At 41.9% G+C, this 17862-nt stretch overlaps 1 protein-coding gene across 1 annotated transcript in view; it reads right to left on the reverse strand.

Moving 5' to 3' along the window:
• The window catches only part of DENND2B (DENN domain containing 2B), a 146153-nt gene that overhangs the window by 58815 nt on the left and 69476 nt on the right, over positions 1 to 17862 (reverse strand). Inside the window, exons 3-4 of the mRNA XM_082317029.1 lie at positions 14167 to 14303; positions 302 to 450 (exon numbers count right to left, since the gene is read on the reverse strand). Coding sequence (XP_082173155.1) covers positions 302 to 450; positions 14167 to 14303 — 286 coding nt within the window. The remainder of the gene's footprint in view (positions 1 to 301; positions 451 to 14166; positions 14304 to 17862) is intronic.

Here is a 17862-nt window from a genome sequence, read left to right on the forward strand (position 1 = left end):
CCGTACAAATAATTTAGGGCCAGATTCAACTCACAAACAACTGCTGGAAGAATTCTGCTTAAACTCATCAGGCCGTCGCCAGCACAAAGAGCCATCAGCTTCTGCAGCGCAGCACTCAGAAGCTGAGCTACAGCTGACGAGAGCATTCCCAGCAACGATTTATGCATTTGATCGCACTCTTTTTCCAGATACCCTCTATCATTCGGTACAGCTGCTCTTCCTCCTATGCCATGAGTGATTTTCTTGCAAAAGTTTTAAATAAGCTTCACGCACAGAAAGACCGGCGTCGTCACGCTGTTACCTGGGGAGGTGATGTGTATTTCCTGTCCTGCGGCGTCCACATCCTGTGCAAAGAATCTAGGGAATTCTCGGAGAGCTGATGGGATTTTCGGCCCGCGTGACGGCCTTTCAGCTCCACATCCTCGTACGGATTTTCCTTGGGCGACTCGCCTTCACGTTGTTTTTTTTGTTTTTTTAAAGAAAAGAAAAACAGACAGGAATGTAACGTTAAAAAAAATAAAAATCATGTGAACCAAGTGAAAGGCTTTTAGAAAAGCTCCTCGGCTTTCAGCATGACTCATCCCTCTAGCTGCAGCTGGAAGTATTTGGAAGACAACTTGGCTATGAGGTCGACAAGTTTCTTTGGGTTCTTTTTTATGGCTTTTTTTTTTTTTTAATAAAATGCAAAGATTTCACAAGACGTGCTTCTGAGCATCCACAGCTGTGGAAAATTTATTGATCTATAAAAGCTAAAGCACATAACAACTTTAAAGTGTATCAGTAGATTTTATAAATCTATAGCAGCCACTCACAGGGTGAAATGAATAGCAATAAATAACTGTTCTCAACATACCACCCTTACACACAATAAGACAACTTTTATTTTATGGTTAAACTACCTTCACTTTTCTCTTCCCCTGAGAGAAGGCAAAGAAAGAATAAACGCTTCAGCTCAGCAGTGCCAAGAGAGAAGATTGGAAAATGTAAAAGATGAGGGAAGAATTTCTGCCCTGACCATACTGCATCCTCAAAGTGTTCTTTAAAACCCATCATGCCTTCTAATTAAGCAGCTATTCATTTCAATTTATGTATAATTAATATTGCCTAGAAGGAAACTCATCCTGCCAGTAATATATAGAGGCTTGAACAGTTAATCACTAAATATGACATAAACGAAGAATACATCAAAAAGCAGACTGCAATCTTTGAATTCTTAGCATTTGAAAACCAGAACCAAAATTTATCGTCCAGATTTAAGTGAGATCCAATACCCTTCAGCAGCCTACGGACCAGTGGAATAACCCACTGTCTTCTCAAAACTTCTGAACTCACTAAACCTCTCACTGAACTAAGAAGCATGAAGATGAATGAGTGCTATCAGTAAAATGAACATTTTGTATCCATTTCTTCAAACAGTTCATAATCAGCAACTGGTTCAGAACTTCAGGTTTTTCAAACACACAGTCCTTCCAGTTTTCCAACCATCTTACACAGAAAATCATCCACAAAAAAGTGATCTACTCAAATTCAAGACTCGACTTTGCAGAAACTTGAAACATGCAGGAAGTTCAAAGCTTTTGAACCAACTTGCTTTTATATCTAAAGATGACTCAAACTCATGGTTTTAGTACAATATGTATTACAATACAAGCTATTAAATATAAGAAATTCAGATTTTACTACATACTGTATCAATTAAGAATTGAAAACAGAAAGCTATAGCATGGTTTATTACTCACACTGTTACAGAAAATAGTCACTGCTTTTACAGAGATGACAGTTGAGGCATAGGTATTTTCAATGAGAGCAAGGCCTGGATTAATACCCAGTTCGTTTGACTACCAGGTTTTTTTGTTCTAGACAGAATATTACATTTCCTCATCGTACAAAAGAAAACAAAAGTAGTTTGTGCTCTCTACTTTATTGTTAAGCCTAGAAGCGTGAGACTGCTTGATTCATCAATTATAGCGATAAGAGCTTTTGCTTAGCAAGTTCACATATTCACAAGTAAAAATAGTTTTGCTTCAGTAGTGCATCATACTGAGATTTCTAGTCAAATATAAGCACAAGAGTGCATGTTTTAGCTTTGTTTTAATTAGAAGCCTGAATAACTGCTGCTCTTGAAGAATGTTTGAATTGGCAATCACAGCTTATTATTTCATCCAGAGGGAATCTGATTCTAGAGGCTGCACTATCATCGTAGTCAATCCACACGCCACATGGAAAGAACACCTTCAGGTGCATGGGGTACTTAGAAGAAAGGCCTTTTGATTAATGCAATAAACAGGATAAATCTTAAGCAACAAATATTCCTACAAAAATGTAAAGCTACAAATGTTCTGGGAGGACTATGGAATTGATTGATTCCTTCTGCAGGAAGAAAAATAAATAGATATTGCACACTAATTCTGTTACTTGTAAACTCTAGAGCTCTAGATATGATAATCATAACAACAATAAATGGTCAACTTTGCAAAATGCTGTTGCTTACTCACAGCTAATCGGACTGTACTAGCATAATAAAATTTCTTCTAAGCCCAAGTCAAGTATAGGTCAAGCAAGCATTTCAGAATGGATTAACAGATTTCAAAATACTCGGCTACATTAGACAGTGCTCAAACATATGCTTCCTTGTGAAAACAAATGTTATTACATTGGTCTGCATAGTATCCAAACTCCTGAGAAGAAACAAGCCCATCAGCTGAAAAGAAATGTTTTTTAAAATGTAAAGCATTTAAAAGTTTTAGGGTGATTCTCTTTCCAAGACACAATGTAAAACAGAATTGCTTGAACCCAGTTAAACTCAACATTATTAATGTTGACCTAAAATATTAAGTATAGAAACAGGCCCAGAGAAGTCTTGGATGAGAGGAGAGGGAGGAGCAAGGAACCATGAGCAGAGGCTGCTTTTGTGACTCAGATTCTCTACCAAAAGAAAGCTTGGGCCAAATTCCTCTTCAGTGTAATGTGGAGGTCAGTGGAGACACCACAGGGATTTTAACCCTTTCCTGTGAGAGTTTCTTCAGATGACTGGTTTGCTGTTCAAGAAGACTTGTTTCTTTTATTTTTCTCATTTGCTTAAAAATAAAATTATTTCATGGTTTGGGGTTTTGTTTTTTTTTTTCAGTTTTAAATGATGCCTTGAGACCAAATGTGCCTCACCTGTTCTTTTTTTTTTTTTCTTTTAAAGAATAAACTTCCCCACCAAATCTCTGATAATGAAATAGTCTGAGCAATCTGAAACAACCTGATTTTGCTGATTTGGCATTTGAATCCAGTATTTGGTTCAGCCAGGGAACTAAAAGAGAAATTATTTGTCTAGGTCTTCAGTAACTTTCAAACCTTAGACAACCACCATTTTTTAGTATATACGCTCTCCCTGGTGGATGAGACCAAAACACCAGATGTGCAAAAAGAGCAGTAGGCAGCCCAGAGAGACTGGTTTTTGGGTGCCAAGAGTAGGAAAGACAAGTGACAAGAAACCCAAGATGGCAAGCAAGATAAAAAGATGCGTGAGGGTACCCTGAACTGTCTTAGAGCAGCATTTAACCCTGTCACTCTGCACTGTGACTCCCTTACACGGGAGAAAGACTTGGGAACTGATGGCCACCAGCAGATGCAGGTCCCACACTGGAGGGAGGCTCTGGGGAAGGGCTGCAGTGGTGGCTGCTACTGTTGCTGCAGCACAAAAATGAGGAAAGCTTCCATATCGCTGGACCGGCTCAGAGGTTTGCAGCTTTGATCTCTGCATTTCTCCTCAACATCATCAATTCTCTTGTCCCAAGACCCGGGCAAGGAATGTTCACAATCTGCAAGCTGCAGTGCTTTTGCATTCATTTGGATTTGTTGCAAAAGGAAAACACATTGACAATGAAAAAGCAAGGAAACATCCTTGTTCCTTCCATATGGGATGTCTCTATGGGAAGCCAAAAGGAGAAATATTATGCAGTATAGAGGCCAGGCTTGTCTTAACGAGGCTGATCCAACTGCCACACAAGACAACAGCAGACTATCACTGACTTCAAAGGAAGCTGAATCAGACCCCTAGAATGCATATGGTCACATGAAATAGCAAGCCTTTGGCAAATACTGTTTCTCATCACCATCCCTGCTTCCAGATCAGTTCCCTTTATAAGCTTTTTTTTTCCAAGTTTCCCATTCTCCTGAATTCTACGTACCGAACTGCTGAGTTAACACGGGACCTTTATCTACACGACACTTATCTTCAGAAGATCTCACAGGCAATTTAATGATTCATCCACAGAGGAAAGAAAAAAAAAAAAAAAAGATAATATAACCAGTCATCTTTAGAAAAGTCCTGAGGAATGCAGTGCCTTGAGCTTAAGCATCAATAAGTTTCCTCCAGCAGTTGCAACTCCTCACTCCGTGATGCTCCGCAAGTCAGCCCCACCGAGTCCTGAGGCAGCACACAATGTTCCTCTGCTCAGCCTCTCACACGTGGCAAATGGGAAGCAGAGACAGACTCAGCAAGCCTGTCTCACACTGAGAAAGGAGTGAAAAGTAAGGCTGAGGGGAAAAAAAATGCAGGCAGACACTTCTCTATAAATGGCAGAAAGCAGGGAAATGCATCATTTCTTTCTAGATGGGAGAAACAATTGTCAGAGGAATTAAGTGATTCACTGAGTGCTGATTATAACTCCTGCCTTTCGCACCGCCAGGAAGCGAGAAGAATCGAACAGCAGGTATACAGTAAGGGAAAGGGCTTATCAACTTGTGTTAACTTAGGTGCCCAAATTAGGAGCCAATGCTCGCAGAGGAGATATGGTCTCCAGAGAGTGATGCTGAACGCCCAAGCTAAGAGCCTACTGCCTTCTTTGCTGTCTACATAGAAAGCCCAGGCCCCTGAGCTGTACAGCTGAGTTAGACAGAGTTAGCACCTCACAAATGACAAAGTGTGTATTTCCTGCATGCTACAGCCTGTCCACAAAGTATAGGGCAATTAATGTATTTTACATTATAATGAACTGGGAGATGAAAGCTTCAGCTGCCACCCTGGGAGAGACTTGCAAAAAAGCAGCATATATCTCCAGAGGCAAGGAGCTGGAAATAGTGGCAATAAATGGGCAGGAAAAGAGGCCTGGATAGGCAGAATGAGGACTGAATAACAGACAAGTAGAAGTACCCAAGTGAGCAGTCTGTAAGAACTTCTGATACTTGTGGCACCTATCCCCTGAACCTTTTGCAGCGTTTCTGTAACAACAGAAACAAGGCGCAGCATCAACTCCTTTCCACAGATAATCCCTCTGATGGCACCTACAAATTCTTGAACTACATTTCTTGCCCTCTGTCCATGACCTCTGTTCAGTTGTAGATATAGCCCAATTCATCCAGCTCACACACATCTGGTGCACGCAAGCCCTTGCGGAAGGTTAAGATAAAATGCAAGGGGGCAAGGAAGAAGCAAGCAGAGAAGGGTGGTTGGGGAATTCTGCTTTTGCTGCCATTGAAGAGGAAGCAATGGGAATGCACGTCTGAGTGCAAGCGCTGCATGAGGCAACAGCACGGGACTCATGCACTGCACAGACTTACAGCTCCCCAGCATCTCTGGGCACTTAAGTCCAAAGAACTGCTCAATGGTGAGAATCCAGGTGTGTCCTACATATGCATTACTCATTTTATTCATAAAATTACACAAATGCAGATCCACGCCGCCAGTACTGGAGAAAAACTCAGCCACTGGGATGTTTACGAGCGTGTTCAGATCAAATGGATGAAAACCACAAAATCTCCACACTCTCATAAAGTATCTGAGCTTAGATCTTTAGTACACAGATGAGCTCTTTCAACATAGAGAAGCTGCAATTGTGCATCTCAGCTGAGGAATTTGCCCCAGGAACCTGTAGAAGGAAGAACTATTTTAATATCAAATTACAGCTAAGACACATCATAGCTGCTTTGAAAAGCTATTGCTGAACCGTACAAAGTTGCAGACCATTACTTGGTTATACTCCTACCACCCAGTGTATCAGCTCAGTACCATGTTCTCAGAAAAGTAGCAGAGCGTCTGCAACATGCAGAGTGACGAGTCTAAAATGCGATTGGCCTTTTGATCCCTGGTCCATGGAGTATGTAGGCAACAGCCTGTGCTTTCTAAACTTTTCCAGTTTTGTTTTGCCTTGTAATAAGCAAAAGAAACACTGGAGATACTTTCAGCTCCCTGCCATCTCTGTAGGGACTGCAAGAACTTAAGAGTTGTAATCATAATGAAGCATTAGATGGAGAAGAATAAGCATGGTTGATAAATGAATAAGAAATTTTGCCCCCCAAAATCATCCATGTAACAGGAGGTCCAAAACCATGTGCCTGAAGACATCTGATGAGCAACTGTTAGCACAGTACAGCATCAGCATGCCTAAAGTGCTCGCACTTCTCAGAGATTTAACCCTGCTGACTTCAACAGTCTCTGTGAATTTAAACTAGGATTTGGGAGAGCAGCCTCATGGTCATTTTACTCTGTTTTACTAACCTGCAGCATTGACTAGAAAACCAGGCAATAAAGCCAACGGAGGCTGTGAGAGGAAGTTGTAGTGGATGATATAGCCGTAAGACAGACTCCACAGAGAAAAATGGGGATCTAAATAAAGCATGAGATGATTATTAAAAATAACCAAAATCCATGTATCCCAATGTAGCAACAATGCAGCAGGCTGATCATCAATAGGATCAGACAGCTGGAGCATTTGGCCTTTCTTTGACAGGCCCATATGGATACTGTTTGATTTAATGTTCTCTGGCTGCCATTACCCTACACTGTCTATTATTAAAATTGCCACTATTACACTTTCCAAAAACTCACATGCTTTTTAGATTGTGAGAGGCAGACAGAGGGCGTGGAAGAAGACAGGAACATACGTTTCCTTGGTCACTGCCTGCACCATCATTTTGTATCAATCCTAGTTCTGTCTTTGACTAACAACTATCCAGAGACCTCCTGGTAAGGGTCTAACTAAAAACCCAAAATGTTTTCAGAGAAGCAACTAGCACAGCACTGCTGGTAGAGGTGCAATCTCTCCAAGTTTGCTTCAGCTTCACAGCAGCCCAGCAATTCCAGTTTCTCCCAGATTTGTACAACACTTTTGACATGAGATGATAACATGACAAACAATAATGTGATAGGAAAGCACGACAGGCGATAATGTGGCATGTGATGACAGGATTTTACTGGAAAGATCAGCTCGCTGTCTTTCTAACCTTTTTCCACATTTACTGGAAGAATTTTGCAAATGTTCTAATTTGAAAGCAATGTCAAGCTGGAACATCTTCGAACTGGTCCTCAGTCATCATTTCTGCAGCCCTTGGCACACACAGTGGAGGATTCAGTAAAACAGCTAAATCATCCCATTTGTTACATGACATGCACTATGTCCAATTTACATCAGAATTCAAAACAACTAATCAGTTTAGGAGAGACGAGGCACCTTACCAGGAGGGATATGCTGTTCTGGACATGTTTTTTGTTGTGGAAAAACAAAACAAAACAGAAAAACACACAAACAAAAACAAACAACAAAAAAAACCCCACACGTGCAAAAAACCCCACTTTTCTAGTCCTGGTACCAATCTGACTGATTTGGGGCTTTAGAGTGATTCATTTTTCACCCAACTCTCTGACTGTGAAGAAGGCCCATGCAAACGCAGAGCTAGTTGTCCTGTTATAGTGCAGACCCGCAAAACAGCTAAACAATTGTGTATAATTACTCTGTTTCACTTGTCAGTCACCTCGGGTGTCAATTATAACAAGGTTCAATTATATAACTCCAGAAGCACAGTGATTAAGTTGCTATCATCAGTCTAATTCCTTTTAAGGTGCAAAAAATATTTGTCAAGAGAAGTATCCAGCTATTGAAAGGGTTCAAAATCTCCTAAATGTGACACTGAACAGGTCCAGAGAGCAGAAGGGTGCATAAGAAACCCTGCCCAGGAGGGCCAGCTGCTCCTGGGACCACGGATTGCAGGATGCTCCCAACGGGAGTCCACCAGCAAGATCCCATTCAGAAATTCATCCTGGTTTTAGAGATCCCACAGCAATGTTTCTGGGGCATTGCTTTACTTCATAGATTGCTTCAGCTCTAGCTGTCAAAGCAGACACAATAGCTGTCAGCAGCTGCTTCTCCTTCAGCTGTCTCAGTTCTGCTGTTTGCCTGCTTTTCTTGCTTTCCCTCCTCCAGACAGATTTCCCACACAATTTAACTATCATCTTTTATTTAAACCCAATCTGAAATGATCTGACTCTACTGACTGAGAGCTTCACAGACTCCAGAAGAGCATTCTGACGGGCTTCATCAGCTACTTCTCAACAAACATAAATACAACCAGAGATGGGCCTGAACTCAAGCTCTGCCTCTGAACATTTATTTCTGAGCTGGGAAGAAGCCTGTAACTCCATCAAGAATGTGTGACAGACTCTAGTCTCCTCAACGGACCACAGAGGAACTGTGGAGAGTCTGAAATGAGGAGAAGACGTAACTGAGTTCCAAGGCAAGCTTTCAAGCTGGCCTCTACGACCACGGACAATATCAAAACCCCAGATCCAAAGGCCTGTGCTCTTTTAGAACCGGAACTCAACTGCTGAATCCCAGCTTTAAAGAACATTTCAACTTTTAACTTCGCGTAATACCTGTGGCATTGCTTGGAGGAAAGATTTTTTCACAGGAATTTGTGCCAGTTGCGTGAACCACACACTTTTGACTATCCTTTTCTTGCCCAGGTTATCTGTCCCTCTTTAACAGCTAATCCATCTGCCCAGGTTCACATTTCAGCTGCTGGAGTCTCCTTGAGAAGAGCATTTCCTCAGCCAGTGGGTATTTGATGGACTCCATCTTCCACAGTATATCCTAAAATGGCAGTTGAAAAAATATCTGCATTTAATGAACAAAGGAGCCCCATGCTGCTGACTATATCAACTGCAAGGTTAAAGGAGAGACGCACGGCCTGGTGATCTACACGGCACTGGGACCTGCCACCAAGCAGATCTAACAAGTTGTGGCACTGATACCTATCAAGCCTTTGGCATGCCACCTAACATCTGGCATAGATGAGGCCTGGCTATGCGTAACTGGCATATGCTGGTGTCCGCAGCCTTTGTGCTCCTAGGGACTCTACTGTCAGTGAAACACCAAAACTTCCCCAGGGCAGCAGCAGATACTATGTTCCTTCTCACTGGAATTTGATGGAGAGGAATAAACTAAAAGATCGATTTCAGCCCTGGGGCAATTCTGGCAGATCTGGAAAAGGCCTAGCACTGGGAAAAGGCCTAGCAGGAAGCCTGCCAACCAATACAGAGGAAGGGCTAATATCACCCCAAACTGCTGGGCACACGCCAATGCATGTGGCCAAGCCAGACAGAGCATGGGTTTGCCCACCGCAGACCAGCACGGTGACCACTCAAAAGAGCTCTGGACACAAAGTCAAGCCAGTCTTGTCCTAAAGAAAAGTAGAGCCTAATCCCAGCTGGAGACTCTAAAAGAGGTTAATCCATTAGCTTTGTCTTCCGTGTTAGTTAACAGAGTTCTAAGAGTGCTTTGGACCATTGCAATTTAGTGAGCAGGCACCAGTCTTGCATGTGAGCAAGTCAGACAGAATGGGAACTTTACTGGGGCAAGACCTCTCTGCAGTAATATGTGTGCTGAAATAAGCTCATTCTTATACAAACTGCTCTTCTTATTGCACCAGTAAGAGACTACAGCTGTTAGATGATGAATAATCTCATACTTGTACACCTGGGCTACGTGCTGAATAGTCCACCTATGACTTCAGAAACAGCAAAGAAGCAAGAAACCTCATTAGTCACAGATCTTCAAGGATGAAAAGCATTTTAATCACTTTCATTCTTCTTGGGAAAAAAAATGTTTTAAAGGAGGGCCAGGTAGCTTTTGCTTGGACAGGGCAAATGGAGTTGTGTGACATCAGATTAAACATTCTCAATCTACGATGCAACACACACAGCCCAGCTGAGCAATGGGTCTCCTACATATCTATGTAGTGTCCCCTTAGAGGAAATCTCCACCTGTTCTCCTGTGTCCAGCACTCTGAGGAGTTACAAACAGAGTAAGGCTTGCCTTGTCAAAGATTTAATTTCTAAATTGTGAGTGCAATTTCTCTTACAAACACAAACTATAATTTACATGGTTTTACTAGATTTTCTCAAGTTAGACTTAATATTGCACCCTTAACCTTGCTTTCACTTTACTCATTCAGCTTTTTTTGGTGATGATAACAAGTGCTTTCTTCTAGGTGTCAGGTGAAAAATCCTTCAGACACACGAGACCTTAAATAACAATATTCAAATATCTCAACTGCATTTAGGGGAACAGACTGGAAAACTGAAACCGTGTGGTACATATGACAGGAAATACTGTTGTCCACAAACACAGCAGAAGCAGCCGTCTCAGACATCTCTTAACACTATGATAGTTTCTTGAATTTGCACAAAGCCAAGCATGGTTTCCCCAACTGGATTCATAAAGCCACATCAATTTTGGTCTGATTAAAGACTCATTCAAAACCACAAGAAGCAAAACAATGTTAAGTTTACTATGACTGCCACATTCCTGTAAGTGCTAGTACAGAAGATGAATGAAGTCCACATGGTTCCTTGCACATGGAATACAGCTCTGATTAATATTAGGAATGTGCACCCTTTTATACAACTGCTTCTTGATTAATGCAGAAAGGATTGTTATGTTCCAATCCAATACCTGTCTTGAACTTAACCTGCAGATATTTCATCTATTAAAGTGTACAAAAATATTACAAAATTAAACAAAGCGTCTGGTTCATGATGTCTCTGGATTTCAAAGCACAATCATTTTTGGTTTTAATGTACCGGAAAACTTTTTTTTTTTTTTTTTTTTTTTTTAAAGTCAGCTCTCAAAATAACATAAACTAGCCATAGCAGTTCATCACTGTTCTGGTCATTAAAGAAGGAAACGGTGTAAGGGAACCAGGAGAAAGACAAAGGTTTAGCGTGCAAGTGCATCACGTGAGAAGGTCATGTAGTAACCAAAAAACCAATGACTCTAGTGCTAGCACTTACGTGCTTAGAAGCTCTCTTTTGATCATTGCACTAGTCCGAATGAGACCACTCAGTACCCCACACAGCATCTTGTAGATACCTAACATTAAATATGCTTTTTAGAAGATAGCCTCTGATAAATAACTCACAACTTAACCACAGCTCTCCTCTGCTTTCCAATGAGGGAGAGACATCCTGCTGAGGGGCACCAGGCTGGGGGACGTGGTGACAGACAGGAGAGCTGGGCTTCTGTCCTGGGGGACCTCAGCAAACTGAAGGAACTGCTCGACAGGAACTTTGGGAAGTTTAGAATAAAGACAAATACAGTCCCACATGTGGGTGAGAATAACCCCGTGACAGTACATGCCGGGGCAAGGAAGGCCAACCACCCCTTGGCCTGCACTAGCAAGAGTGTGTCCAGCAAGTCACAGGAAGTGGTAATTCCCCTCTATTTGGCCCTTGCAAGGCCGCATCTGGAGTATTCACAGTACCAGAGAGACTTCAACAGACTACAGATAGTCTAGAGCAAGGATACTAAGATGGTTGGGGGCTGGAGCATACAACATAAATGAGAAAAGGCTGAGAGAACTGGGACTGTTTAGCCTAGATAAGTCTGGGGGGGAACCCAGGTGCTGTCTTCCACTACCTAGAAAGGGTTACAGGAAAGGCAGAGCCAGACGCTTCTTGGAGGTGCACAGTGAAGGATGAAAGACAACGATCGCACATAGCAACAAGGAGAATTCTGACTGGATAGAAAGAAAAATTCCTTCACGGTGATATCAAGAAAAAATTCTTCACAGTGGAGGTTAAGCAGTGGAGCAGGCTGCACAGAGAGGCAGTGGAACCATCCTCCTAAGATATTTTGAAAACTCAACCAGACGTGGCCCTGAGCAACCTGATCTAACTTTGAAACTAGCCCTGCTTTGAGCAGAGGTTGGACTAGCTGACTCCAGAGTCCCTTCCAACCTGAATTGTTTTTTATGATTCCATCTCGCAGTAGAGGGCTTAGAGCATTGCCCAAGATTCACAGCCTTTTTTTTGTGTGTGTGTTTAACACTTACTTGCACTAAAAGTTTTAATTTTATGGGGGGACAACACAACACTTTATTAAGTTTATTACTACAGTGACGATGTCTTAACTAACTACAAGCTTTTAGGGAGGCAGGAAATTCAACCAGGTATAGACAAAAAACCCACCACCACCTCTAGGGCAACTGTTTGCAAAGAAAAAACAAATCAGCGGTGACAGAGTCCTTTATAGCTTTGAAGCAGATGTAAATCTATAAAATAAACTCACTCTTACAGACACCTGGCTTGCATGACTACAAAAGTGCTACTTAGAGACTGGGGTCTAGCACTAATGGTATAAATTATGCAGATGTGATACACAAAACTACGATAGCTTCTTTAAAGCTGGAGATCAAACTACTTTGGCTTGTCTTTAATCACTCTTGACAGTTTATAAGAATTATACTGATTCGGTATTCCCCCTGCACTGCCTGTATTGAATGAAATGCTTTGGAAAGAGGTTGTTAAAAAGCAGTACAAAACAATGAAGTTCTGTGTTTGTCCACACATCTGAAATTTTGCATTCTCTTCCCACTGCCCTGCCAAAATGCCCAAATTATAATCTGCAGGGAGCTGGCTTATAGTTCCCATAAGTTGGAAGAGCCCACTATGATTTTGTTTTACTGAACCCAAGATTTTTTCTCATTTGAAGAAAGCTTTTTACCAGTCCTGCACATTTTATTCTGATATTCAACAAACCAAAGCAAGGAAAAGAAGCATTACCACCTAACATCTGGCAGCACATTGACAGGTCCTGAGCAAAGATAAGCACTGTAATTAACACACAATACATTTTCAAGTGTGACTTGCACAGTGGTCTGACTGTTCATGGAGAAGGCTGATGATCACGTAAGGACACTCTCCACAGAAAAAAAACCTTTTTAGTATCTACATAAGCTCTCATTTTTATTAACAGACACTGAACAGTAGCATTTTTTTGTGTTCTGAAAACGTTTTTTTGGATGGCATAGAGGGAGACCACAGATGAAAATGGAAAGAGTAAATTCCTGTTTTCACTAAGGCTGACAAGCCAGAGACAGAATTTGGGTATAAGGACAAAGAGCCCCAAGCTGCAATTTGTGGCCACTGTTCCTTGCTGTATCAACTGATATGACCAAGAAGAGTTTTGTTCTATTGTCTTTGTTTGCCCTTCAAACATTTGTAAGCAATATTAGCGTGCCTCTGGTCCTCCTTTTTACCAGACTAAACAAGCCCAGCTTGTCAGTGTCTCTTCAGAGGACAGATGCTCTAGGGCCCCGACTATCTTGGTAGCCCTCCAGTTTTCAGTAGATTCATTGTCCAAAGTAAAATGAAGTACCCTTTGTATCTGTTGTAATAATACAACACTGAAAGAGTTAAAAACAATGTAGATATCCACTACTTGTGTGGAAAATCTGTGCTCTGAAGGGCTGCCCAATTTTCAGTAATTATAACAACTTTTTTGATGTTAAAAGAATGTATGCATAGGCCATGCATTTCCTTCTAAGACCAAAAGAAACATGTTTTTCTTGTGAAGCTTAATCAAAACAGTGTTTTTGTTGTGCATTCCTGATGGCTGTATAACTAAAGGAAATTAATTTTTCTTTAACCAGCAACTGGGACTTAGGGGAGTCCAGGAACAGTGCTACAAACAATTGCTTTTGGGACAGTCCACACAGGAGTCCTGAAAAGCTCAGGCTGACCACACAAGGCCTGTGAGGTTAATCTTGCTATTGGATAGTTCTGTAAACACTATCTCAAGTCCAGTTCTTTACGTTTTTACACGACTCAAGGCTTCAAGCCAAGGCCTTGATAAAAAGAATGATTTCGTTCTTGAAAAGCATGGCAAAAAGCTGACCAAACAGTCTGTTTCCAACACCCATGAAGTCCAAAGGAATCAAGTCCTGCACGCAGACTGAGAGTTATGTTTGCACTGATGCATTAAACCCATTTAGCCTCCATTTAATCTCTCTTTACTCACAGCACTGAACATTCTTGCACAGGGCATGTGTTCAACAATACACGGTCTGACCACAACTGCTCAACATCCCACTGTGAGCCCAGGTACTGCAACAGGTTCTTACCTACAATGTCTTCATAGGCATTTTCTTCTAAAGTGCTCTTGGATCCAAATTTATGCTGGCTCTCAGTCCCATTTTCAGTTGGGGAGGGAGGGTACAGGGATTGCAGACTTGATGCATCCTCAAACTCAAAGGATTTTCTAAAGTTTAGAACAATAAGTAATTAGTAACTAGAATGCAAAATGACTCAAACACTTAGCTGAGCACTTGTTTGCTAAGAAATACATATAAAATGAGCAATGAAAAAAACAACACATCATGCTTTAAGGACTAACTTTTAGAGGACCTCAAGTCCTCTGCTCACAGCGGTCTTTAGTATAGCAACCTGTGACACTTTTATGAGGTTGGAAGTATTGTTATCCCCATTCTGTGGACAGGGAGAAAACACCAAGAAAGTATGTGATATTTTTCAAAGGTTACAGAGTAAGTTAGCAGCACAGTCCTCAGATTAGAAATTGCTTTGCTCTTGCCAGGGGCCCCAGAAACATGTGGCCATCTCTCCTCAAGAAAAAGACATTTCTCTGGAAAACATTCCTCCACCAGTTGCTCTGGGAGACATAGCCCTTAGTTTGAAAACACGTCTTGAACCTCCAGATATGTTCCCTCATAAAGGTCAGTGTACAAATGCCAAAGGCAGACTCATGTGAAAGTCAGCCATTTCCCTTGCACACCCTGCATCAAGCACCGGCAGCAAAGGACAAAGCATGGAGGAAGTTAAGGCTCTCCGGGGCAGACGAGCAGCCCGGGCTGATGGCTGGAGCCCTGAAGGTTCGGGCTTTCTGGCAGGAAGGTGAGGGGCAGCTGGGTCAGACGAACCCATACAACTTGTCTCCCACTCCGGTACTCGAAGGAGAGGCGATTCACCGCCTCTCACCCACATCTGTCCCAGTGCTGCCGAGCAGCTCTGGGTGAAGAGGAGCCCAAGCCCTCCCCATTCTCCAGTTTGCCCAGCACTTGTTCTCTAAGGCAACATCTACACTGAAGTTGGAAGGTGCATGATTTGCACTGCCAGCTGTACAGGGGCTAGCATTCATTTGGTTGATTTAGTACTGAGGATGAAACACTGTGAAAAATGGGCTCAGGTCAGAGTGTAAATCCCGGGGTGCTGTAAGGCTTGCAAAGACTGTGCTGATGGCCATACTTCACTCATTGATACCCAAACTAGATGAAGACTAAATCATCCTGCCATCAACCCCCTTTCCTCTTCTCCCCAGCTGGAGTGAAATATATGTTGACAGCATAGTCAGTGGCAGAGTCTCATGAGACATACTTCAGCCTGTTAATTGGCTCAAGAGCATCCCTACAGGCAATACAGTGACTGTCCTACAGACGCTGCATTTGACAAGAACATTTCCTATTTGTCTGCTGGAGCAGAGTTATGGGTCTGGGGCAGGCTTAGGAGCCCCCTCTCTCTCCTTTCCCTAATCTTAAGAATATCCAGGTCCGTGTTATGCACATCAGGATTGTGGCAGAAACAATCTGTGCGTTTCAGATCCGGACATCCACTCCTCCACACCTACTGGCAGTTATAAAAGATACTTAGGCACTGAAGACATACCTGTGTATGAAATAAGACTTTCTAAAGCAGTTAAATATCCATCTCTCATAGATTTCAAGGCAATGCTACGATGCAGTAACACTGCATAGGACCACAGGAATGGTTTTGTGGACCAGCACTCAGCTGTGGTCCATCTGTCCCAAACCTATCCTGTGACACTCCTCTCCTGCACTGTGTCTGTGCCAGAGGATCTCCAACTGCCAGGAGACATCCAGCTCACATCAATCTGAAGTGTAGAAGCTACCATGGGCACCATGTCTTCTGAATACAGACTGGCTATATACTAGCAGGCAAATATGAGAGACTTCCTCCATTTTACTATAATGTTGAATTAGCCACCACAAAGAAAACCAGTGTTTTTGACGAAAATATTAGAAGAATAAATATCCACAGTCCATTCTCATGACATTCCAGTGAGTGCAGACCACACGTATGTTCAATCTGAAACACACAGTTACAAGCTGTAGACAGAATAAATTCTGTCTGTTCTCAAAAAGAGAACAGTTCAGAGACTGAGATTTCAATAACTAATATTAATAAAATACTGTCATTCTTAGATAACTCGTATCATCTCAAGCTCTTTGTCAACACTGGAATTCTCCTTACTGTAACTAAAGGAAGGACAGCAGCAAAGACAATAAAGTTAAAGATTTTATAAAGGATTTCCACCCAGCCTTGAAGTCAGCTGGCAAACCTGTGATGTTGGGACATTGATTTAAACTTATTTAGATCATCATTAATCAGAGGTAAGTCCAGAGAAATCCCTAAACTACAGAAGGGTAAAGCTGTTACAAGCAAATGGAAACCCACCCTGTACAACGTCAAGCTGATTCGCAAGAATCATCAGGTACACATAACAACACCGTAAATCCTACAACTTATACTCCACTAATCACAACTTAAATTGATAAATATCGCTTTTGTTTTGGGCTCGCACCTACTAGCCCCACTCAGGACTGAGGCTCCATTGCTGAACCATGCTGTTGTCTAACTCCACTATGACAGGGGACTGAAGCTGCAGAACAGTAGGTGCAAGCATGAATTGTACCTCTTCTTGAAAGAGGTTGCAAAACTTCGTCTCACAGACTCATTGTAACAAAATACTGTGGTTCTCAGATGACTTGTATGGTCTCAAACTCAGTGCGAGTGTGTGCTCAGAGACTGACTTTGATCACTTAGCCACAGGTCACCCAGTGATGCTGTGCAAGAATGATTTCCTGTTATTCATTCCTCTCCGTGACCCACCACACAGACCATTTTACCACTTGCCCCTTAATTTTCCAATAAAGGCTACCATTTATAGCAGAACATTCAAAAATTATTGTTTGTCTTCTGTACCTTGGAAATGCTGTGCTGCACAAAATGAGGTCAGCTTTATTTCACAAATTCTTGTTAAAATCTAGATTTACTTCCTCTAACTGAGATTATTGCCAGAACTCTAAGATAAGCACTGCTAATCAGAACTTGGCTTTCCACATTTCAGCCCCTGCCCCCGCGCCTTTCTCAGAGAAACAGCGCACATCAGTAGAGCTGTTTGACCCATTTCAGAAGCAGGTGTCTCTTGAAAGTAAAGAACAGAATCTGAAGGCTCCTCTTCTCCTTTTCCTGCCTCACCGTACTTCAGGTCAGGTTGTGCTGACAGAAACTTTTAATTAATTGAGCCAACATCAAGCACCAGATACTGAATTGATAGTGTGCATTTGAGATGCTGTTTATCAGTTACTCGCAAAACTCATCACTAAATACCAAGAGTGTGTGTGTATGTGTGTATAGTACACATGCACAGATAGGTGAACTTGTTAAAAATGCCATACTTTGAACACTTAACAACAACTACGCCTACAATTTTCTAAGCCATGGGCAGAATGAGTTATACCATTTCCAAAATGTCAAGGGGAATCATGTAACTAAAACAAGCCAAGCTCCACAGACTGCTGGGAAACGTAGCCATATACTCTGCTCATCATTAACTCAGGAAGGATATAAAGGCCTTTCTGCGCTAAAACATTTTTCTCAGCATTGATCCTCTACAGCTACTGATAGTAACTTAGGACAACATTTCTAAGCACTGAATTAAATAAAATCATCAACGTTGCATAAAACCGACACAAATGCTGTGGTAACAAGCTTTGGAAACACAA

The sequence above is a fragment of the Platalea leucorodia genome (genome assembly GCF_965183815.1).
Source record: "Platalea leucorodia genome assembly, chromosome: 7".
Classification (NCBI taxonomy): Eukaryota; Metazoa; Chordata; class Aves; order Pelecaniformes; family Threskiornithidae; genus Platalea; species Platalea leucorodia.